Genomic DNA, 24889 nt, shown 5'->3' with positions numbered 1-24889 from the left:
ACACTATTTCTGAAAAGTACCAGTGATCTGGTTACAAAATCCCTCTCTGGTCCTTGCTAACCACCTCATTTAGCACTTGCTGATCCTTCCATCTTGAAAATCTCCTCCCTTTGAGTCTAGGGCCACAGTGTCTTGGGAGCCCCTCTGTGGCCACCGCTATTGATAATCTGGCTGGCTCCTCCTCCTGTCTGTATAGCCACAGATTCCACAGAACAGCTCCACTCCCACATTACAACTGCTTCCTTCCCAACTGGACTCTTCCCTGGTATCCCCACTTCACCAATGACAATGAGGTGGAATTATCTATCTAAATCAGAAATGTGTCCTCTAGAGTAACTCTGTGACTCAGCTTGGTGCATCACTGCTGTCACAGCTGTCACACGGGACATGGGTCAGTCCCCTCTACCAGCTGCCCTGTGGGCCAGAGAACATCTTCCTCTCCGGCAGAGCTGTTCCATGTGTGCTGTCACAGCACCTGACCAGTAGTCTGAAGCAGTCTGCTCAGTCAGAGGCAGGTGGGTTTTAAGCCATAACATGCTTTACAAAGGTAAGGCACCAAGAGCTGTATTTACCTGGGAAGTTGCTTATCTTCTCCAACTGTTATTCACTCTAAAGGTGACCTCCATAACACATTAGATTTTACTTGAAATAAGTTTGCACAATACTATAAAAACCTCATTTGCTCCTCCCTCTGACTTACCAGCAGCAAGAAAATTAACCTTTGAATTAAAGAAAATACAATTTAAACTGGGAATTTTAGTATTATTCCAGATTTCAAACTGAATTCTCATAGCCAATTCTCTTATGTAATCCCGTCTCTTCTCTCAGCAATAATTCTCTGTCTTCTAGTTTCCAGATTGAAACCTCTTCCCCTACTTGCACATGCACACTGAGCTGCATTTTCTGGTATTTACTAGAGTTCCGTGAACTCTGCTGGGGCTCAATAAATATTAATTGAATTCATCCTTTACTTGAATGTCAGAGGCATTAGCTGGTCATAGTCTATTTGTACAAACAATAAAAAAATGTCAAAGAGCAGCGTGAGATTTTCTGTATTGCTAATCTAGTTTAAGGCAGATAAGAATATGATAAGTAAATGGGTGTTATGCTTTTCATTACCATTTTTGACTGAGCATGAACATTCAGCTTTCGGCATACCCTTGCTACAATGAAAACTGCCAAGTCTAATTCTTCATCGGTAACTACTGATGCATCATCCTAAGAAAGAATGAATTTAAAGTGGGAAGAGCAATGATCAAAAAAGGCTGCTGCTATGAAATGCAGTGATACTCTTCTTAATGGCAAAAATCTGTCCTCTTAAAGCTTTATAAATTTTCATGTTATTCAAAGAACCCTTTTTATTTTTTACTCCTGAAACCATTTAAAGCTTTTTACCCTAATAAAATATTACCTGGAATTCCTTCATATCAAAACATAACTTGCTTTATAAATGAAATAAACATCCATATGCATTACCTTGTAAATTCAAGCCACAACCGTCCATCTGAAGCATATTAAAATTTTCAAGCTACAGACTTGTCTTCAAATGCTTACAAAAATATAGGTGCCTGAGAGTTAAGGGGAACTATCTGTTGTTGTTGTTTTTAAATTAATCTTTCTTAATGCTAAATTAGTATTTGGGCTGGCTAAATGACTGAACTGGTCTTCAAAGACGACCTAACCTCTGTTCTGTTCAGGACTCCCTCTCTGAACCTCCCCGTGTAACCCGGCCAGCTGACATGGGGACACCGGTGTGCGTGGGCGCCCCAGTGCTGTGCAGAGGGGCCCTGCAGCACTGTCCATCTTCCAGGAGACATACACATCGACGTACAACTGCTGTCTGGAGACTACTGAGACGTGGTTTAAGAAGTAAACTTCATAGAACTCATTGTTTTAAATATGTGAATTTAAATTAATATAAATCTATCAAATAGTTCTATACAGCTTTATAGCCTCAAAAGACAAGAAATACATAAATATGAAATAAATTGTATAATAAAAATTTCTTTGTAAATGTCTAACAAATGGTGACAGACTAGATTTCTTTGAAGCTGCCCAGTATCCTCAGTTTTTCAGGCAGCTACAAGTCCTCCACAGGCTAAGACCATGTTTTATGACCCTGGTTTCCATGCCAACTTACCTCTTCCTGATCTCCTCTGACCTGACTGATGTTCAGGTTACAGTCACAGCCCCGTATGGCATGCAAATCACCATGTTAGGTGTTTCATGTTTATTTACTCATGTATTCTGGCCATCGATCACAGAGAGATTCTTACTTCCATTTCCCAGATAAGATTCTAGGGCCCAAGACAAAATACAGGTACTGTCTCTAAATCCAGTGCTCCTCTTATGACACAAAGCTGCCAGCTATCAATTTGACAAACAGGCCCAATGTCTGTTTTGAATGGCACAATGTCATCTGGTAGGCTTAGAGTTTTATTTTCATCACAGCTCAATACAGTGTAACAGCTAAGAACATGGACTTGACTCGGTAATCTACTAGCTGTGTAGCTTTGGGCGACTTAGCCTTGTTGTGTCTCAGTTTCTTTATCTGTAAAATGGAAATAATGATAGTTCACCAACCACAAGGCTGCTACAAAGATCTGGTGAATAAAATATCTATAAACACTCAAAACAGTGCCTGGCACACAGTAAGTACTACAAGATAATAATTTGCAACTCACCCTTTCCAACTGCCAAAACCCCATGTAGTACTTCTTGATGGCAAAGCCTACCTCCCACTCTAGAGGTTAAATATTATTTTCCTAACTTCATTACCGCTAGAATGAGGTCACATAATCCAATTCAGGTCAGGAGTATCCTGAGAACTGGTCTGGGAAATTTTCTGGGAAAAGTTCTCTTTCCCAAGAAAAGAAACTTATAAAGAAAACACCACCCTCTGGATGCAGTCCTGTAATGACAAAGTGCTGAGAGCTACACCAGCCATTTGTAGACCACGAGGGGACAACTCTAAAGATCAAAGCCAGGGCTGTACTGAGGGCAGCAGAATGGGAAGAAGGAAAGAGAAGCATGGCTCCAGACCTTGAAGTTCCAACACTACGCAGCCGTGAGCCACCTGGCCTCTAGATTTCTCATCTACTAAATGCCTTATGTTTAAGCCACTTTTAGACAATCAGAAGTAGCCTCACTCACAGGTCATTTTTTATTCCTTTAAGTACCTAAATATGTTGTTTGATGCATTGTCCATCAGAGGTCCTGTGCTGTTTCAGCACTACGAAGAAGTACTCTTTCCCAGAGTACTTCTGGGGTATCATCGAGATCCTGCCCACACCCCACATGTTTCTGGTGCTAGTAAGTATATGCCTATTTAGCCAGTTCTTTAGCAATATACTCACCTATCTGCATTAGCTCTTCTCCACAGGTGTGATTATCAAAAATAAAACCAATTCCTAAGACCTCCTTTTTGAAAGAGTGGCAACAGTTTACAACAGCTCGCTGAACACACTCTTCTGAACAGAAGCAATATAGTTTTTATCAGGTTTTAAACCATATCTGAAAAACAAACTATAAAATTACTTTGGGCACCAGTGCTAGAATATTCCTCTTTACCCTTCTGTCTAGAAAGAAGGGTGTGCACACAAGTACACAAACACCCTCCTGGTCTGGTCAATGCCCAACTCCCAAAACACTGGTGGTTTTCCAGGGTCACTGCTGGTAACTCAGGCATTCTTTTAGTGTGCTTCCAAACTCATTTTATTTTACAGCATATGGACTTTGAGAAATACAAATTTCCCTGTAGGAATTTTCTGTTTTAAGGCAAGTAGGGTGATTTCTACTGGTATTTTATCCTTTAGTTTCTATCTAGAAAAATATTTTTGAAAGAAAAAAATTTACACAAAAAAGGGTAATGGAGTTATCTCTTCCATTATATGAAACTGGAGTATACATTACTAGATAATTAAGTAGGCTATTGATACCTATATATAATTATCATTGCCAACCCATCTTAATTTGGCCAAGGTGGTTAAGTTTTATTTCCTGAAATACAAGTATGAATGAAAACTTTAAAACTTTCCCCAAATTGTATATTCCTTGAACTTGTCCACTGAGAAAAAAACAGGGGAACTCTTTTCTGCTCCTTTACAGGCTTACCTCAAAGATATTGCTGGTTCAGTTCCAGGCCACCACAATAAAGCGAATATTGCCATAAACCAAGTCACATTAATTTTTTGGTTTCCTAATGCATGTAAAAGTTGTTAGTATACCACAGTCTATTAAGTGTGCAATAGCATCATGTCTAAGAAATGATTTATATATGTTAATTTAAAAATACTTTACTGCTAAAAATTGCTAACCTGAGCTTTCTCCTGAAGCTTTCATCAAGTCAATCTTTTTGCTGGTGGAGGGTATAACCTCAATGTTGATGGCTGCTGACTGGTCAGCGTGGGCTGTGAAAATTTCTTAAACCAAGACAACAATGAAGTTTGTTGCATCAATTGACTCTTCCTTTTAAAAATGACTTCTCTGTAGCATGTGATGCTGTTTGAAAGAATTTTACCCACAGAACTTCTTTCAAAATTGCCATCAGGGCAGGGGCAGAGCACGAACCACAAAGAACAACTTTTAAGGGCAAGCTAAAATGGCATGAAAGGATAAGGCTCCTGGCCTCGAGCTCAAGATAGTGGAGTAGGAAGATCCTGAGCTCACCTCCTTCAATGGCACCAAAACTATAACCACATAGAGAACAACCATCTCTGAGAACCTGAAGACTAGCAGAACAGATTTGCTACAACCACAGATATAGGGTAAAAGCCACACCAAAACGGGTAGGAGGGGTAGAGACTAAGTGTAGTTAGGACGTACCCTACTCCCCACTCCCCACACAGTGACTTGTAAGTATGGAGGGGTGTTACTACTGCAGAGGTCATCCCTGAAGAGCAAAGGGTCTGAGCCCTAGCCTGGAGCACCTGGACCAGATACTGGAGCCCCCATAACATCTGGTTTTGAAACTCAGTAAGGCTTATATGTCTGGGAGAGCCAAAGGGCTGCGGGAAACCCAAAAGCTGTGCTCTTTCTGGGTCCTGGCACAGAAGCAGCAGTTTGAAAAGCACCTAAGTCATATGTGAAGGTGACACACTGACTAATTTTAGAGTGTGTGCTGGAGGGGCAGGGATCTGTTGGAACTTTCTCTTGAGCCAGAGTATTGGTGGGTGCCATTTTCCCCCTTCCCTTAACCTAGCTGCCCCGATGCTGGGAGGTGTCATATCTGACATTCTCCACTAATCTTGTTAACGCTGTTCACCCCTGCCCCCAACCCATGTGTTTCCCTGAGGACCCACCCAGGATAGTACCCCTCTAAAGTTGCTCCTGCCCTGCCACACCCAGTGAGAGGCCTCACTTGGCACCAGTGCACAGCAGGCCTAAAATATTGAGCTTAAAACAGTAGGCTTAAAATATTTAGTTAAACTGACATCAGGGCCCATGTTAGGTTAACTGAGTATTTTAAGCCCACTGTTGAGACCTACAGCTTAGGAAAAAGAAGATTTCTTTCAAAATATTAGTGCCCAATAACAATGCCTCTGGTCAACCAAAACCTATGATGGAGATATACAGTGAGATTGATGTGTTAATGCCTACTAACACAACATCCACTCTACACATACCGCACCACAACACAGAGCTGTGAGTTGCCCTGCCCTGATGAATCCTAAGGCTCCGCCCCTTATTACTATGTAACAGACCAAATAGAGGAAGAAATGAAGGCTACAAAAAGTGAAATAAGGGAAAATGTACAGGAAACCAACAGCAAAGGGAAGGAAACTGGGACTCAAATCAACAACCTAGAGCAGAAAAAAGAAATAAACATTCAAACAGAAGAGAATGAAGAAACAAGAATTCAAAAAGATGAGGAGAGGCTTAGGAACCTCCTGGACAACTGTAAACATTCCAACATCTGAATCACAGAGGTGTCAGAAAGAAAAGAGGAAGAGCAAGCAATTTTAAATTTACTTGAAACCATAATGAAGGAGAACTTCCCCAATCTGGCAAAGGAAATAAGACTTCCAGGAAGTCCAGGAAGTTCAAGAGAGTACCAAAGAAGTTAGACCCAAGGAAACACACCACAAGACACATCATAATTAAGTTATCCAAGATGAAAGATAAGGAGGGAATCTTAAAAGCACCAAGAGGAAAGGAGAGAGTTACCTACAAAGGAGTTCCCATAAGACTATCCACTGGTTTCTCAAAAGAAAACTTACAGGCAAGAAAGGGCTGGAAAGAAATATTCAAAGTCATGAAAGGTAAGGACCTACAACCAAGATTACTCTATCCAGCAAAGCAATCATTTAGAATGAAAGCAGATAAAGTGCTTCACAGATAAGGTCAAGTTAAAGGAGTTCATCATCACCAAGCCCTTATTATATGAAATGTTAAAGGGACTTATCTAAGTAAACGAAGATCAAAAGTACAAACAGTAAAATGACAAAAATTCACAACTATCAAAAACTGAACCTAAAAAACAAAAACAAACTAAGCAAACACCTAGAACAGGAACAGAATCACAGAAATGGAGATCACATGGAGGGTTATCAGCAAGGAAGGGGAGGAGAGAGAATGGGGGAAAAGGTACAGGGATTAAGAAGCATAAATGGTAGGTACAGAATAAACAGGGGGAGGTTAAGAATGGTACAGGAAATGGAGAAGCCAAATAACTTACAAGTATGGCCCATGGACATGAACTAATGGGTGGGGGGCGGGGGGTGATGCCAGTTGGGGCAGGGTGCAGGCTGAGGGGAATAAAGGGGAGGAAAAAAATGGGACAACTGTAATAGTATAATCAATAAAATATATTAAAAAAAAGAAGAGACACCAAAAAAATTTCAGTTAACCATGTTGTAAACAGATGTGCTGTCATCCAGGCTTTGTGTTCCATTTATAGAGCACAGGCAGAGTAGAGTTGGCATCATTCTTAATGGCCCTAGAATTTTCAGAATGGTAAGTGAGCACTGGCTTCAATTTCAAGTCACCAGGCTCATTAGCCTATACCAAGACAGTCAGCCTGTCCTTTGAAGCTTTCAAGTCAAGCACTCACCGACTTCTCTCTAGCTATGAAAGTCTTAGATGGCATCTTCTTCCAATGTAAGGCTGTTTCATCTACAATGAAAACATGTTCAGTGTAACCATCCTTATTCACTGTATCTTAGCTAGATCTTCTGGATGACTTGCTGCGGCTCCTCCATCAGCACTTGCTGTTTTACTTTGCACTTATGAAGATGGCCTTTTCTTAAATCTCACAAACCAACCTCTCCTACCTTCAAACTCTTCTCTGTAGCTTTCTCACCTCTCACAGTTTTCACAGAATTGAAGAGAGTTAGGGCCTTGCTCTGGATTAGGCTCTAGCTTAGGGGACTGTTGTGGCTGGTTTGATCTCCTATCCAGACCACTAGAACTTTTTCCGTATCAGCAATAAAGCAGTTTCTCTTTCTTGTCACTCATGTGTTCCCCGGAGCAGCACTGTAATTTTCCTTCAGGGACTTTTCCTTCGCATTCACAACTTGGCTAACTGGTGTAAGATGCCTAGCTTTTGGCCTGTCTTGGCTTTTCACATACGTTCCCCACTAAGCTTAATTATTTCTAGCTTTTAGTTTAAAGTGAGAGTCGTATGACTCTTCCTTTTGTTTGAAAACTTAGAGGCCAATGTAGGGTTATTAATTGGTCTAATTTCAATATTGTTGTGTCTCAGGGAATTGGGAGGCCCCAGAAGAAAGTAAGAGATGGGGGTTGGCTGGCCGGTGGAGCAGTCAGAATCCACATTTATGGATTGAGTTTGCCACCTTATATGGGCATGGTTTGTGGAGGCCCAAAACAATTACAGTAACATCAAAGACCATTGGTCACAGATCACCATAACAAATACAATAATGAAAAATTTAAAATATTGCCAGAATGACCAAAATGTGAGAGACACAAAGTGAGTAAATGCTGTTAGAAAAATGGTGCCAATAGACTTGCTCGATGCAAGGCTGCCACAAACCTTCAATTTGTTTAACAACAGCAAAAAAGCGGTATCTGAGAAACACAATAAAAAGAGGAATGCCTGCATACAGTTCCATATTTAAAATAATACATAGCACGTTCAGATATATTAAGCAGAAATTACCCTAGATTAAAGTGAGTAAGCATAAGAACAGACTATTTTATTTAAGCAGTGAATATGCTCTGAGCTAGCTTTTCATTACCAGAATCATACTTGATCCTTTGTGGGATGCCTTCAAGAGCACTGAGAGGATGTGATCCTCTCTGAAACCTTCTTTGGCCCACCCATTCACACATTTCCCCCTGTACCTACAGAAAGAATGCTGGCCGAGCCTCCTGGGGCAAGCCAGGCTGCTTTGCAGCACATTTGTGGCACATGGCTGGCAACATGACAGAAACCCCACAGGAGGGCTTTTCACCTCTAGTGAAAGACTGAAGTGAAACCTGTAAGGTCACGTTAAACACCAGCAATTTATGAGGTTTTTTTCCAAGATTTAGGTTTGGAGCATCTGCTCACCCTTTAAGATTTTATTCTCAGCCAGGGTCTCCTACCAAAAAAAATACTGCTTAATTAAAGTATCATTAAGTCTGGGGGATAATCCTAACCAACTGCTAAGCAGTCTGTCAGTTTTTAGTCACGCAAAAACTAAGTAATAACCAACAAAGAATGAACTAGCCTAACAGAATAATTCTCAGTCCTAGAATAACTATACAGGTAGAAGACATGAAAACTCTACCCCTATAGCCCCTAAAGCTTTCAATTCTCTTCTAACTTATAAAGAACCTATTCAAGTCAAGATGTGTCTATCTCTGAAGTTTGATTTGAGTCTAAAGCATTCAGGGATTGTTCAGTTTTTCCCTTAGTCAAGAAGGGTCCTGAGCTCTTAGGTTATATCCAAGGCTAGATAGAGAGTAGATAATAATCAAGTATCTGTCCCCACTTCTGGTATTAGAATAAAGCATTGAATAAATAGTATTTCTGCAAGATTTAAACAGAAATTAACAACTAAATATGAAGTAGCTCTTGTAGGTATAATCAAGAACATAAAGCAGAGGTCAGCCAACTACAGCCTGCTGCCTATTTTTAAAGTTTATTGGAACACAGCAATAATCATTTGCTTACGTATTTGTTTAGGTCTACTTACACACAACAATAGGAGAATTGGATAATTACAACAGGGACCATATGGTCTGCAAAGCCAAAATATTTGGTCCTTTTCAGAAAAGCAATGCTGATCCTGGCTAAAAAGTATATAGAGAACATTTATGTTTGTCCCTGGGATAGGGAATAGATCAGGAAAGGTGACATGAAGAAAGCAGGTTTAGTTTGAGTCACCAGGCTGAAGAAAAGAATATGGTCTCACCAAAGAGTCATTTAAAAGGAAGTCAAATTATAGTTATATGCCTCTTAACAAAGGAAAATGTGTTGTTAGGCAATTTCATTATTGTGCACAGAGTATATTTATATAAATCTAGGTGGTATAGCTTACTACTGTAATTTCATGTGTACACTGTTACATGACTGGCCATGCAGTTGGTTTGTTCACACCACAAACATGTGAGCAATGCATTGTGCTAAATAAGACATTACCAAGGCTACGAAGTCACCAGGCCATTAAATTTTTTCAGCTCCATTATAATCTTATGCGACCCTGTTGTATAATATGGTCCACTGTCAACCAAAAAGTCATTATGCTGTATTATGACTACACTAAAAAATGATCTTAACTATTACCCTATTATGAGAATATTCAAAGTGAATTAAACTATGTAAGAGTTTTCTCTGTATTTTTCTGAAAATGTTTTAAGTTAATGCTTATTCTGGTCTCACTCATATGGGGATATGCTGTCATTTTTGCACAAGCATAAATCATACTGCTCCCTACTCCAACCATGTTTCCATTTACAGGGGGAAACCAGAGTCCCATCGGGGAAAGTAGCATGCTTAAGACCAGAAAAACAGTCTGCTGTTCAAGGTTCTCCCACTGTCGAAAGAGAGGTGTCTCAGGAGACACACAGACCCTGAGCGACAGAAAGAAATGTGAACTGATGCAAGCCACTTAGATTTTGGAGTTAATAGGTAGAATGGGCAGCATTAGCTGACTGTCACAGAAACTGATACCAGAAAAGGAGAGTGAGCAAGCTGCCATCACCAAACCCTGAAGTGATACTGACTTTGAGATTAAGAAGCCAAGGAAACATTTATTCCTATGAGAAAGGTAGAAAACATATCAAATGAAGTTCTAGCAGAGATGCCCTAGTTGACCCCCCAACAGACCTGAGAGTGAGATAAATGTTTATTGATATAAGCTGAGCCCTGGGGGGGGTTATTTGCTATTCAACATTATTCCAGTAACAGCTGATATCTAAGGCCAATCATAATCCATTTGTCTACTAGATCCCATCCCCCCTCTTTGCTATTCAAAACATTGCTACAATTTTTCTTGTCTTAAATCGTCATATTTGCCTGTTCCACAGGTTTATTCCCGAAGGTAAACATCATATAATTTCAACTGGTCAGCAAATCCTATTGACACTATCTTTAAAATATATCCAGAACTTGAATACCTCTTATAACCCCCAATGCCACTGCCTGCTCTAAACCATCTCATCTCTCACCTGTACTCTTGTGATAGTTTTCTTACTGGTCTCCCTGATTCCGACCTTCCTCTGCTACAATCTATTCCTAACAATGTACCTACAATACTTTAAAAACAAAAGTGAGATCATGTACTTCTTTGCTCAAACCCCTCTAATATATCTCCAGAACACTCAGAGTAAAAGCCAAAGTCACAATCTGTCTGCCCTTCCTTGCACCTTACTTCTCTCCACTCTCACTCCCCTTCCCCAGATCATTCCCCTCTAGCCACACTGTGATCGTTGCTGGTCCTCGCACTCAATAAAGTAAGCTGCTACTGCAGAGTCTTTACACTTGCTGTTCTTTCTACTGAGAATATTCCTGCAGCGCATACCCAGACACCCACAACTTCTCTGGGTCTTTGCTCCAATGATATCGCAGTGAACACCCGTATCCCTAACCCTATTTCAAATTATAGCCACTCATTTTTTTTTCTTTTATCTACAGCACCTACCATATGATCTATGACATATTTTACTGAACTGTTATTTATTCACTGTCTCCTAAGATAGAATGAAAACCCCGAGAGGTCGGGTATTTTTATTTGCTTTCTTTCATAGCCACCTCCTTAGTTCCTACACTGGTGCCTGGACACATAAAAGACACTTGACAAATATTTGTTGAATCAGTGAATCAGTCTATAGGAAAAGAGTCAGGTCTGGTTTATATCTTACATTCCCAAGTTATAACTAATAAACCAGGGACCCAGACTGGAAAGAAAATGATGCAATGAAGACAAAGATGCATATAGTTTCAGTCAGATTTTTTTCCTTACTTTTGTAGTAAGTCTTTTTTCTTTTCTCTCATTTATAGAAAAGGAAATAAAATACAGCAATTATGAGGACTAGAATTCAACATAATTATATTTAGAGCCCTGGACTGAAGCTCTATTTTCAAAATTACAGTTTTTAAATATTTTTAATGCACTACTTAGTTTTACCACCATAGGAGATTTTTAACCCCAGGGTGTATATTTGCATGTTATACCAGCTTCTTAAGAAATGAATAAAATATTAAACCGTAATTCTTCACATAGAAAACAATTTACTGAGTAAGAACTAAGATCAAGAAAAGCATCGTATGAAGTTCAACTCTCCCCTTCAGCTATTTTTCATTATTTTCCTTTAATCTTTCTCTAACGAAAAAAAAGTTTTAATTAATTACTGCTGGAAGGCTAAGATATTACTAAAAATAACCATTTACCAAGCTATTTTTGAACCAACGGTATCAATAGATAAGCAAGGTACAAGCAATTCTTGAATGAAAAAGCCTGTTTACTTACCAGGGAGACAACACACACCTACTGGTCATGAGAATAAACATGACATTAAATTAAAACGAGCTCTATTGTCATCAGGTATATAAAATGAATCTAACTAGTAGGTGTTAAGTATAAAGCGTGCTGCTTCAGTTAACCAAAATTAAATTTTCTTTAAACCAGCCTATTTTACAATAAGGCTGCCCCAGACTTATTTTGCTAAGAGACACCCCAACCCCCACCACCACACAAACACAGACAAAATTAGACAGACAGGGAGAGACAGAGAAAGAGAATGAATCTACTCCTTAAATTTTGAAATGTCACAGTCTGCCAAGCCTTTGAAGATTACTTTGATATCTTTTCCTTCCCCAAGGAACTTATTACTTGGCTTTCAGTGAAGACAGTGCTGACAGAGACTAGCTCCCTTATTAAACACTTCCTTTTTTTGTAGGAACTAAGCAAAGTAATCATACCATTTCCAAATTCAGTTAGCAGATACTTTTAGCATACTGACAATAAAACCATTATGTTAATTTGAAGTAAAGGTTTCAACTGTTCTGTAACTCTGATGGTGACTGAGGCTTTTTATTACTTACCGAGTCCTAAAAGATCAACAGTGGGTTCTGCAGCTTTTTTAGGGCTGGTGCTTTTTTTAGGCTCTAATTGCTGATCTTCTTTCTTCTGCAGCTTTAAAGTAAATAATCAGTTTTATTAATTTTTCTTAAATAAACCAATCAAGACTTTAAAGCCCCAATTATATATATCATTTTGATAAAGTTAGCATAATGAAGCCTTAAACATTTATTATTGTATAAAAAACAAGTAAACATGATTATTGACCTCAAGTGACAAACCTTACATATTAGGACCTCAAAACAGTGAATATATAAATTTAATCTTAATATAATTGTTCTTAACCATTTAATTCATTTATGTGAAATTACACTTCAAGAGCTGTATTTGGTATTACTTGCTAGCCACTGCTAAGGTGCACCTATTAACAGAGGGTGGGCAGGCTTGCAGTTTTTAGGAGCACAGTTTACTCCCCTCACCCACACTGTTGACGCGTAAGGCAACACTGCACCAAGAAAAGCCTAATGAAATGTTATTTGATAATATTTTCCCCAAGTCTACACTATCAGTTACATTTTAAATATAATATCCTTCTAGTTCCCACAAGTCCAGGCCACAGTTACACATTCCAAACCATCTTTCTCTTTCTCATACATATAAAAACTGCTGTATAAAAAAGAATGAAAAAAAAAAACCCATTATCTGTCCTGACCAATGTGGCTCAGTTGATTGGACATCATCCCCCTAAAGCTAAAGGTCACTGGTTCAGCTCCCCATCAAGGCACATGCCTAGGTTACAGGTTCGGTCCCTGGTCTGGGCATGTGTGAGAGGCAGCCCAATCAATGTTTCTCTCTTACATCAATGTTTCTCTCCCTTTCTTTCTCCCTACCCACCCTCTCTAAAAATATAAACAAATTTTAAAATGTTAAAAAAATATATATATGGGGTTTTCAAATCAGAAACTTATCTCTCTATAACCAAGAAAATAAATTCGTTCACTTATTCCTTTCTCAAACCACTGCTACAAGATAATTTATTCTACAACTACTTAAAGAATTATTAAGTTAGTTGAGTTCATTTTATATAATTCCTAAAAAATATATATATCTACCCTTACTTGTTTTTCATCACTACTGTCTCCCTCAGATTTATTTTTTAACCAATTAACCTACCATCACAGATATCAATTCTTTACTAACCTTCCGAAATACAGAATTATCAACCTGTAGCTACATAATTCATTTCATATTCTTTTCCTTTTCAACCTCCAGTATAGATAAGATTTACCTTGCTCAGCTAAATATTAAAGAAAGTATAGTTTATACTAACAAGGTAAGTAATTCTTTTCAAGTTAATACTAAAGCTGCTAGACCTTCCTCCCCCCTACACTTTTAAAAAAATTGGATTGGTTATGTTAACATAAACACTCAAATCTGGAAGATAATGAGGATTAAGTGGCCATGAGCTTGCCAACTTCAAATAACTCCTGGGCAGGATCCTAATAGCACCATGGGGCAAGTCTTCATTTGTCACATCCCTGCCTAATACTCTGGATATTAGGATTTAAGTGTCTTATGTTTAGAGGCAACTTAAAATCTAATCAATGATTTAATTTAAAATTAGAAAGCCTGAAAGATGAAAATAAATTTAAATAAACTTATTAAATGCAGCCCTGGCTGGCGTAGCTCAATGGATTGAGCACGGGCTGCGAACCAAAGTGTCGCAGGTTCGATTCCCAGCCAGGGTACATGCCTGGGTTGCAGGCCATAACCCCCAGCAACTGTACATTGATGTTTCTCTCTCTGTCTCTATCTCTCTCCCTTCCCTCTCTAAAAATAAATAAATAAAATCTTAAAAAAAAATTTCTTAAAAAAATAAACTTGCTAAATGCAGTCATTCTTCATATTAACTGAAATTCAGATATTATATGCCAATTCTTTTTGATATAATATTTTACTGAATATTATTCCATGGAAAGAAGCATGGGACAAAAACCCAACTGGTGAAAGAGTACCTCCTATTCATCTTCTCTAGTCTAAGAATCTGGAATTTCTTTAGGCTAAAATGATTTCTTTTTAAAAATTCAAATTCTGGTTTATTTCCCCACCAAATTGGAACCACCTTTTTAAATACTTTGAAGTATGAAATTACCCATTTGTTGTCTGAAAAGAAGAGAACAAAGTCAAGTCCTCTAGCAATCCTGACTCCTACCCTCCAAGCTCCTGCACAGACAGCACACATGTAGATAGGTAGATATGTGCAACTACTACATAAATAGCCACATAGTACACATAGATGTGTATCTATGTGTCCTAAGAGTTTCTCTTCTTCCTTAGATTTCAGTTGCACCATAATTTAAAGAGGTGTTTATCAAGCATCCCATAGGAAACTATGTAATAGAGAACACGTATATAGTTGTGCAGGGTAAAGAAAACTGAAGGTAAGTATAAGGGAAGAGCCTAAACAGAGTTTATCAAATTGCAGGTGGGTTTTGAAATCTGTTTTATAGAATTTAATTTTGTCATTAAAAATGAAACAGAACATAAATTAGAATGCACTGCACAAAGTATTCATGAATGATTTTGCACATTTGTGCACACGTGTGAGTGCATGTAAGCTGGACTGAATCATAATGTAAAACATACTTCTTACCAGAACATAGGTTAAGATATTCTGTTTTAAAGAAAAGTCTGCTCCTTTGCTCCTACTTACATGAATGGGTCTGCTTACATGAATGAAGAATATCAATGCTCTAAACCTTACCAGGTACTCCAAAGAGAGTTGACTAGTCTAGATGGATTTCAACATTTCAGACATGAATTGCCTATAGTTGGCATCTCATAGGTTTTCTCATAAACCAGAAAAAAGCAAAACAGTTGATCACTGTAAGAACTGTCTTACATCCCTTTATTCTCAAATCTCGCTAAGGCAACACTGTTGAACACATCAATGTGTGGAAAGAGATACTTTTAGAGGTAACTCTTCTGTATCCACATAGTAGCACAAGTACTACCTTCTTGTATTAGTGAGAGATACAAAGACTGAATTCAGGAAATATTCTTCTTTGTTCATAACTGTAAACATAAAAACTGACCTCACTATTTTTATTTTGAAACGTATTAAGAGCAAACTCAAGGACAGATACACCAAAGCACAAAACCATATAAATGAGAAATCTCCCTGAAATTCTTACCATAATAATACTTGAAATTTTAGAGCTAAATATCCATAAAAGGTATTAATTTTCTATACATTTCTTTGAGTGACTTTATAGTAATGAATGACAATTTTCATTCACACAATTATTTTTACAGATCTCTTTGTAAACTAAGAATTAAGTATTTTTCTAGTGTTAGATGAGTATATCTAAAAAATGTAGACTCAGGGATTATGAGTTTTCAAAACAGCTCTAAAACAATCCTTTAAATTGTGCAATCCTTTAAAACAAAGATAAACTAAAGATATCTAGGTATTATGTTTTATTCCATTATAACTTGCATATAAGCCTAACATTGTCACCAATAAATTCAGAGACAGAGCCTATTTCAAAAAGGCACTACTTCCAGCTATTCAATCATGTCCACTGCCACATTTGCCTATGCTGCCATATTCTAAAAACTGACAAGACCCAGCTTTTAACTGAAGGAAGATTGTGGACAGCCTCAAATATTGGTCTATGATGAGACCGTCAAACTAACAGACCTCCTTTCTTTACCACATTGCATAATTCAGCATTTCAAAAACATTTTAAATTATCAAAATCAAACCTCAAGAAGTAAGATAAGAAGTTTGGAATAGTTTTCTCCTTATCCCTCATTAACAGTCCCTGTAGCAACAAGGCAATGTGATGGCCTTTAAATAGCCTGTTTACCAAGAAGGTAGAAGCAGCACCCTGAAAAAGTGTCTCATGGCCACTCTAAAGGCTGCTTAGTTTCTACAACAAAACATATTTGTTGCTCTCTTTATTTATGTATATAAAGAATTTATATATACATCACCAGATTAATGCCAGAGAACTATAAATAGATTCCCCAAATGAGTGGCAGTTAAGGAAACGGGTGTGTGACAGATTATGCTTTCCTGACAAGCTTTTCTAAAATTAAAAAAACTCTCTTGCTGGCCGGTATGTCTCAGTTGATTGGCACATCATCCCGCAGACCAAAAGGCCAACCAAGTGTTGGCCTTTCCAGTCAGGGCACAAACCCAGGTTGCAGGTTCAATCCCAAATTGGGGATTGTACAGGCAACCAATCAATATTTATTTCTCATCTCTCATCTCATATCTCTCTCTCTCTCTCAACAATGAAAAAATGTCCTTGGGTGAGGATAAAATTTTTTTTAATTAAATAAAAAAAAATACCTGATTTCTAACAAGGCTTGCCTATAACACTATAAGATAAATGTTGAACAACAAAAATATTCATATACAAACTATAATTTATAGCAACGATTTCAACCAGTATGCCACAGCACAGCACTCTGATGTGCTGCAAGAATGTTTAAAACATGCAATACTCGACAACTTAATCACGGGCACTGACCTCTTTTCTCCTTCAAGGGTGTTCAACCCGCTGCCTGCAGGCCACATGTAGCCCAGGATGGCTGTGAATGTGGCCCAACACCAAATTGTAAGTTTACTTAAAACCTTTTCTTTGCTTTTCAGATTTTGTTAGTGTTTGTGTATTTAACATGTGGCCCAAGACAACTCTTCTTCTTCCAGTTAGGCCCAGATACACTAAAAAGTTGGGCACTCCTGCTAGACTATCAAATTAAAAAATGACAACAGCCAACACAACAATAGCCATCTGGTGTGAATGAATCAAAATCATACCTATTTTTTGTCAGATCAGCAAAAAATTTATTTTGGTGTGCCACAGTATTTTAGTAATTAGTTTATGTGTGCCATCAGATAAAAAAGGTTGAAAATGGATGATTTATACCTTTGTTCAAAACCAGGGACTTCTGAATAAGATGGAGGCATAGGTAGATACACTTTGCCTCCTCACACAACCAAAAGAAGGACAACAAATTTAAAAACAAAAAATAACCAGAACTGCCAAAAAATTGAACTGTATGGAAGTCTGACAACCAAGGAGTTAAAGAAGAAACATTCATCCAGACCAGCTGGAGGAGCAGAAACAGGCAGCTGGGGCAGAGAGGACTCATGGCAAGGCAGCAGCTGGCGGAGCGGACAGTCCCACATTTGCAAGCAGATAAACCGGAAGCAACAACTGGGGAGTGACACAGACCACTATATTTCCCTGCACTGGAACGCTGGGTAAAGTCTCAAAACCTCTGACTATAAAAACCTGTGGGGATTGTGACAGCAGGATAAACTCCAAGCTTCACAAGGGAGTTTATTGGAGAGACCCACAGAGCCCTAGAATATACACAAACCCACCCACCCAGGAATCAGTACCAGAAGAACCCAATTTGCTTGTGGGTACTGAGGGAAGTGATTGAAAACTGGCCGAGAGCTGAGCAAGCAGCACTGTTCTCTCTCTTGGACCCCTCCCTCACATACAGTGTCACACTGCAGTGATGTGGCTTGCCCAACCCTGGCAATTACCAAAGTCCTTATCCCTTACCACGTACCATGCACATGGAGACAAAAAAAATATGGCTCAAATGAAAGAACAGATCAAAGGCCCAAAAACAGAACATAGCAATGAAAAGACAGCCAACCTATCAGATGCAGAGTCAAAATACTGGTAATCAGGATGCTCACAGAAATGGTTGAATATGGTTACAAAACAGAGGAAGAAGCGAAGGCTATGAAAAGTGAAATATAGGAAAACGTACAGGGAACCAACAGTGATGGGAAGGAAACTGGGACTCAAATCTACCATTTGGAGCAGAAGGAAGAAATAAACACTCAACTGGAAGAGAATGAAGAAAGAAGAATTCAAAAAAAAAATGAGGAGGTTTAGGAACCTCTAGAACAACTATGAACATTCCAACATCTGAATCACAGGGGTGCCAGAAGGAGAAGCGGAGAGTAAAAAAACTAAAAACTTATCTGAACAAATAATGAAGGAAAACTTCCCCAATCTGGTAAAGGAAATAAACTTCTAAGAAGTCTACGAAGCCCAGAGTTCCAGAGAAATTGGACCCAAGGAGGAAAACACCAAGACACATCATAATTAAGTTACCCAAGATGAAAGATAAGGAGACAATCTTAAAAGCCTCAAGAGGAAAGGATAGAGTTACCTACAAAGGAGTGCCCATGAGACTAATCAGCTGATTTCTCAATCAGCTGATATCTCAAAAGAAACCTTGCAGGTAAGAAGGACCTCAAAAGAAGTATTCAAAGTCATGAAAGGTAAGGAACTACATCCAAGATTACTCTATCCAACAAAGCTATCATTTAGACTGGAAGAGCAGGTAAAGTGCTCCCCAGATAAGGTCAAGTTAAAGGAGCTCATCATCTCTAAGCCCTTATTATATGAAATGTTAAAGGGACTTACTTAAGAAAAAGAAGATGATCAAAAATATGATCAGTAAAATAACAACAAACTCACAAGTATTAACAACTGAACATAAAACAAAACAAAACAAAAAACTAAGCAAACAACTAGAACAGGAACAGAATCACAGAAATGGAGACCACATGGAGGGTTATTAGCAAGGAGGGGAGGGTGGAGAATGGTGGAAAAGGTACAGGGAATAAGAAGCATAAATGGTATGTACAAATAGACAGGGGGAAGTTAAGAATAGTGTGGGAAATGGAAAAACCAAATAACTTATATGTACAACCCATGGACATAAACTGAGTTGGGAAATGCTAGTGGGAGGCGGGGTGCAGGGCAGAGGGAATAAAGGGGAGAAAAAATGGGATAACTGTAATAGTTATCAATAAATCATATCAGTAAATCAATAAAATATATTTAAATTTTTAAAATAAAATTAAATAAATAAATAAAATCTATACCAAGGGTACCCAATCCCAAGGCTATGGGCTGGTATCGGTCCACAGTCTGTTAGGAACTGGAGTGCAAGTGAAGTTGGCCTGATGCCTGAGCGCCACCTCCTGTCCCCCAACACCCTCACCCCCATCTTCCATGAAACCAGTCCCTGGTGCCAAAAAAGTTGGGGACCCCACTGTACTATAGCGTACATGTTCTGTCGTATGTTGCAAATAATAATAAGATAAAATTATTTAAGGTATCTGAAATATAGCTGTGATGTAATAATAAGTAAAAAATATCTTAAAGCCACATTTTAGAAAACATAAGAAAAAAATGCTATTAATCTTGTTAGGATTTGGGGGCACAAATATAATAAAGTGTGCTAACACTGTAACAAAAAAGAATGCCTTTGATGGTATCATTAGTAGACTGAATGCGGCTGAGGAAAGAATCTCTAAGCTTAAGGATAGGTTAATAGAAATTTCCAAAATGGAAAAACAAAAAGACTGAAAAAACAATTAAAAGAAAGAAAAACAAAATATCTAAATGGGGCAACTATAAAAGGTATAACATACGAGTGTTGGAGATAATAGAAGACAGATAAAAGAAAAGATGACATATCTGAAGCTATAATGACTGAGAAGTTTTCCAAATTAATGTTGGACACCAAATCAGAGATCCTCAGAGTTCAGAACCAAGCAGGATACATGCTAAAAACAAAACAAAACAAAAAAATCTATACCAAGTCATATCACTTTTAAACTACAGAAAATAAAGAAAAAATCCTGAAAGAAGCAAAAGAGGAAAAAAACCTACAGTGGAACAAAATATATAAGAAATTATATTTAATTTCTTAGAAATTTATACAAGCAAGAAAACACACAAGCATTTCAAATACTTAAAACTGTTGAAAGACAAAAAAACCCACAAACATAGATTTCTGTGTACTGTGAAATTATCTTTCAAAAGTGACAGAGAAATAAAGATTTACTCGGGCTAATAAAAATTTGAGGGAATTTATTACCAGTAGATTTACCATGCAAGAAATGTTAAAAGAAGTTCTTCAGAGTGAAGGAAAATGATATAGGTCAGAAACTCCGAACTAAATAAACGAAGTATAAAAGTAGAAAATTATAAACATTTGAGACTTTAACATTACTATTTACGGTTTAACTTTCTTCTCTTTTTCTTTACTATGTTCAGAAGCTGATGGTTTTATATCATCATATCGTCAGGCACTACGACCAAACCACAGCATTAGGAAACACGTTTGTGTAGTCCAATGTAATTGCAGCATGTTTGATCAGACACCTTACACTGTCTCAAGACTTCTTTTATGGTCAGGTTAGGAACTCTCTAGAAATCATAGAACTTATTACTAGATCACAAGAAACCTAGTAGAGAATTTCATCCTTTCACTGTTTGCTTTAAGATGATGCATTAAGTCTATAGTGGAAACAGAAGTTCAGGGTTGGAAACCACTCAATTCTTAAACACAAAGGATGCTTTCCCTAAAGCTCTTGGTTTTAATAAAGTAAAATATCTAAAAATGAAATAACATCACTGTTAGTAAAGAACAGAACTAATACTTTATACCTACTTTATTTCACATGTTATTCTATAGTTATGAGTGAGATACCATTTGATACTTAGTATGTATAAATTTGAAGTATTCTAACAACATGGTAATGAATCCACCCAAAGATGTAATTTAATGTTACCACAACCAAAATAACCACAATAACAACTTCCATGTATAAAGTTTACATGCACTAAACCATGTTTTTATTTTTTACTTTTATTATTTAATGATAACCTGCGACTCACAATGGCATATTAAGAATTTGGAGACTATGCTCTTTGAGTTAAAAGTGCTGTACCATTACTACAGTTACTAACTACTAACACTATGGCCAATACTATAAACACTACTATTGTTAACCTCCCTGCCTGGGGCCACTAGCTTCCAACCCAACCTTCTCCTAAGAATGGAAACTCTCTCTTTGGCACTTAAATGTGGCTACTCCATGCTATTTTTCAACACTTTACTTCAAGCTTTCTATCTTCTTTTTAAACTAGGGGAAGATAGGTAACTTCAAGCTCCTATCTTTTAGTTCTGCCAGAAAAATACAGGGCCCCTCAGCTTAGTGATTCTAGATAGGAAGAAACATGAGGAAAAACTTTCAAAACAAATGAACACATTATCAAAGTTACCAGCTATTTTACCAACAACCAATAGATTGCTCTGTATGAAAAATTACTGTTACTGTTCAAGTTCAAAAGTCAGAGAAAAATAAATGAAAACTGCAAAGTATTTCCTGTAGGGTTTGGGTAAGCACAAAAAGCCAACTGATAAAGACGACTGCATCCATCATTGGATATGCACACTCACTGCTTGATCCAGCGGCAGCGTTACTGACAGAAGACAACTGCTAAAAACCAGTTATTGTTGGCAGAGATTCAGGTCAGGAGCTGTGGGAATTTGAGTCCTGACATCACTTACAGACTATATAATCACACTCAGCTACCATTTCTTCCTCCGAAGAATAAGGGGTTGGACTAGACTGCTTACATCCTTACCAGCTCTAACATATTAAGAGAACGCAAATAAAATCTCAATATGGACCCTAAATATCTCCCCACTATAAAAATGCCTGTGTGCCTATGGGTACTGCAGGGCTCCATCTATGGCTAGTGCATACATTTCCATATAGTCTACTGGTTACTGCACCAGAATCTTAAGTGCAAGAAAACACCTTTCTAAATGGCAAAGCCTGTAGACATTTCAAGATACATCATCAAGACACAAATTACTTTCACTATCAGTACTCTATTAACTAATCCTCTTAGAATGGCAAAAATTTATTAATAATTTATCCACCAGGACATTTTTGCTATAATATCAAGATATTCCTTTTTAAAATATCTTCTATTTTGGCTAAATACTTCCCAGTATTATAAAATAAGTTTTATGCCCTGGCTGGCGTAGCTCAGTGGATTGAGCGCGGGCTGTGAATCAAAGTGTCGCAGGTTCGATTCCCAGCCAGGGTACATGCCTGGGTTGCAGGCCATAACCCCCAGCAACCGCACATTGATGTTCCTTTCTCTCTCTCTATCTTCCTACCTTGCCTCTCTAAAAATAAATAAATAATTTAAAAAAAAAAATAAGTTTTATATCTTTTCCTTATGTAAAAAAAAATTCCTAAGGTAGGTTATTAAAAGTATCAGCTGGAGGCAAAAAAATATCCTGAACACTAAACTATATGTCCCACTGCAGGCTCAGTGGTTGTGTGGCTTGTTTTAACCCTCCTAAGGATTGATTATTCAACACCTCTGCCCTCTATCCATTCAAGACTCACTCTATAAATGTGAACTGACAGTGAACTGTTTGCATTACAGATGAAGTAAACAGACAAGAACTGAACTTTTCTTTCAGTCTTTTTTAAGCAATATAAATGGCATTTATTTAGTGCTTCCATAGTTTGTTTGTTTATGTTTTGTGGCTGTTCAAGTACAGTCATCTCCATTTCTCCCCTACAACTCCCCCCAACTCCAGCCATCCCCACCTCCCTCCCTTGATCTTGGTCTTAAGCAGCAAACACCCTTCAGCAGTTCCCTTCACTCCTCTAAATTTTGTCAGTCTTTGTGCTCAGCTTTCCCAACAGCACAATCGTAAAGAGGACCATTTTTGCCAAAAATCATTTTACAAAAGGACTGCTTACTCCATTGATAGTCTTTTTATTCAGTAACTAATCCTCTACATGCTCAGCACTATTCTAGGCATGATATTCTACCATAGCATTTAAGGGAAGTGGAGAAGAGGTTGAGAGGGGAGAAAAAGAAAAAAAAAAACCCAAATGATTACAAATAAACCAGTAGTGTTAAGTGACACAAGATAAATTAGAAAAGGATGTTGTAATCAAGAACGACTAGGAGCTAGCTATTTTGTATTCAGTGTTCAGGGTAGGCCTCTCTCTAAAGCGCCATTTAAATTAAAACCTGAATGACAAGAAGGTGGCCCCCCTAGAAAGATGGGGAAAAGCACCTTAGGCAAAGCAAACAGTGCAAAGGTCTTGAGGTCATGACGAGTCTGATTTATTCTGGGAACACCAAAAAGGGATGGCTGGAGCACAATAAATAAGAGAGAGTGGAAAGAGATAAAGTCAGAAATATAGACAGGGGCATAAGACTTCAAGGCTTTAAAGCCTGTACAAGGCTTTAAAATAAAAGGTGTAAAGTTGTCATTCCAAGTGCAATGGTAAGTCACTGGATGGTGTCAAACATAATCTGAATTACTTTTAAAAAGACAAATTGGGGAAATGAGGAAAATGTTTAGGAGACTATTGCAGAAGTCCAGGAAAGAGACACTGGTGGTTTGATCTACAAGGGTAACAGCAGACGAAGAAAGGTATAGTTACTAGGATATTTACTTATGGAAGTGATGTGTCAGAGGTGGTGAGGGAAAGAAGAAAGTAAGGTAAAAATCTTAGTTAAGATTTTTGCCTTAACCAACTCAGTGAGCTGACTAGTGATGTGGTTTCTTGAGATGGGGGAGGCAGCAGACAGAGAAAGATAAAGAATTCTGTCTTGGCCATTTTCAGTTTAAGACATCTGTTACATGGAGATGACAAGAAGCTGCTGAATACACAAGTCTAGATAGAGTTCTGCGGCTTGGTCAAGTTTAGATAGATTTGGGAGCCATCACCATGTCCTTGATAATTAAAGCTATAAAACTAGTTGAGGGCATTTAGGCAGAGAGAATACAAAAGAAGAGAGCTCAGCACTGAATTGGGGACTATATTTTGTGTCTTGCAGAGAAAATGAAGCCAACGAAGGATACTAAGAAGGAAAAGGCAATGAAGTGAGAATAAAACCATGGTTGCCATGACCAGTGTGGCCCAGTTAGCTGAGCATCGTCCTGCAAAGCAAAAGGATGTTGGTTCTATTCCATCAGGCACATGCTGGGTTGTAGGTTCAGTCCTCAGTCGGGGCGCATACCAGAGGCAACTGATTGCTGTTTCTCTATCACATCGAAGTTTCTCTCCTTTGCTTTCTCCCTCCCTTCCCCTTTCTCTAAAAAGAAATATATAAAACCTTTTTTAAAAAAACGAAAATACTATGCTTAAAAAAACAAACAGGAGAATGGGTTCATGGAAACCATGACAAGAAAGAGCTTTAAGAAAAAGGGAGTTACCATCTGTATGGAAAATTGATAAGAAGGTAAGAAAGAACAGAAAAACCTACTGAATTTGGTAACACAGAGATAACTGGTGACCTTGATTTGAGGAGTGTCAGGAGAAAGATGCAAACAGAAAGTGGAATAGAATGCAAGGAGAAAAAAACCTTAATAAGAAAATGTACACAATGACCAAAGATGGTCCTTTCAAAAAGGGTGGTAGCTAGAGGTGATAATAATTGGAGGCATAAGATATGGTAGCAAGGGGAAAAAACTGAGAAAGCAAGGGAGAGGAATAAATGAAGAATGAAGTTGTGAGGTAAGATACTCAGAACCCA

At 38.0% G+C, this 24889-nt stretch overlaps 1 protein-coding gene across 3 annotated transcripts in view; it reads right to left on the bottom strand.

The window, feature by feature from the left end:
* The window catches only part of SMAP1 (small ArfGAP 1), a 165034-nt gene that overhangs the window by 16352 nt on the left and 123793 nt on the right, over positions 1 to 24889 (bottom strand). For all 3 annotated transcript variants that reach the window (XM_028508985.2, XM_028508986.2, XM_028508987.2), the window contains one exon: positions 12491 to 12581. In XM_028508985.2, coding sequence (XP_028364786.1) covers positions 12491 to 12581 — 91 coding nt within the window. The remainder of the gene's footprint in view (positions 1 to 12490; positions 12582 to 24889) is intronic.

Source organism: Phyllostomus discolor, chromosome 4 (assembly GCF_004126475.2).
Source record: "Phyllostomus discolor isolate MPI-MPIP mPhyDis1 chromosome 4, mPhyDis1.pri.v3, whole genome shotgun sequence".
NCBI lineage: Eukaryota > Metazoa > Chordata > Mammalia > Chiroptera > Phyllostomidae > Phyllostomus > Phyllostomus discolor.
Note: the sequence above shows the minus strand (reverse complement) of the source record. Positions and strands in the feature narration are given on the sequence as shown.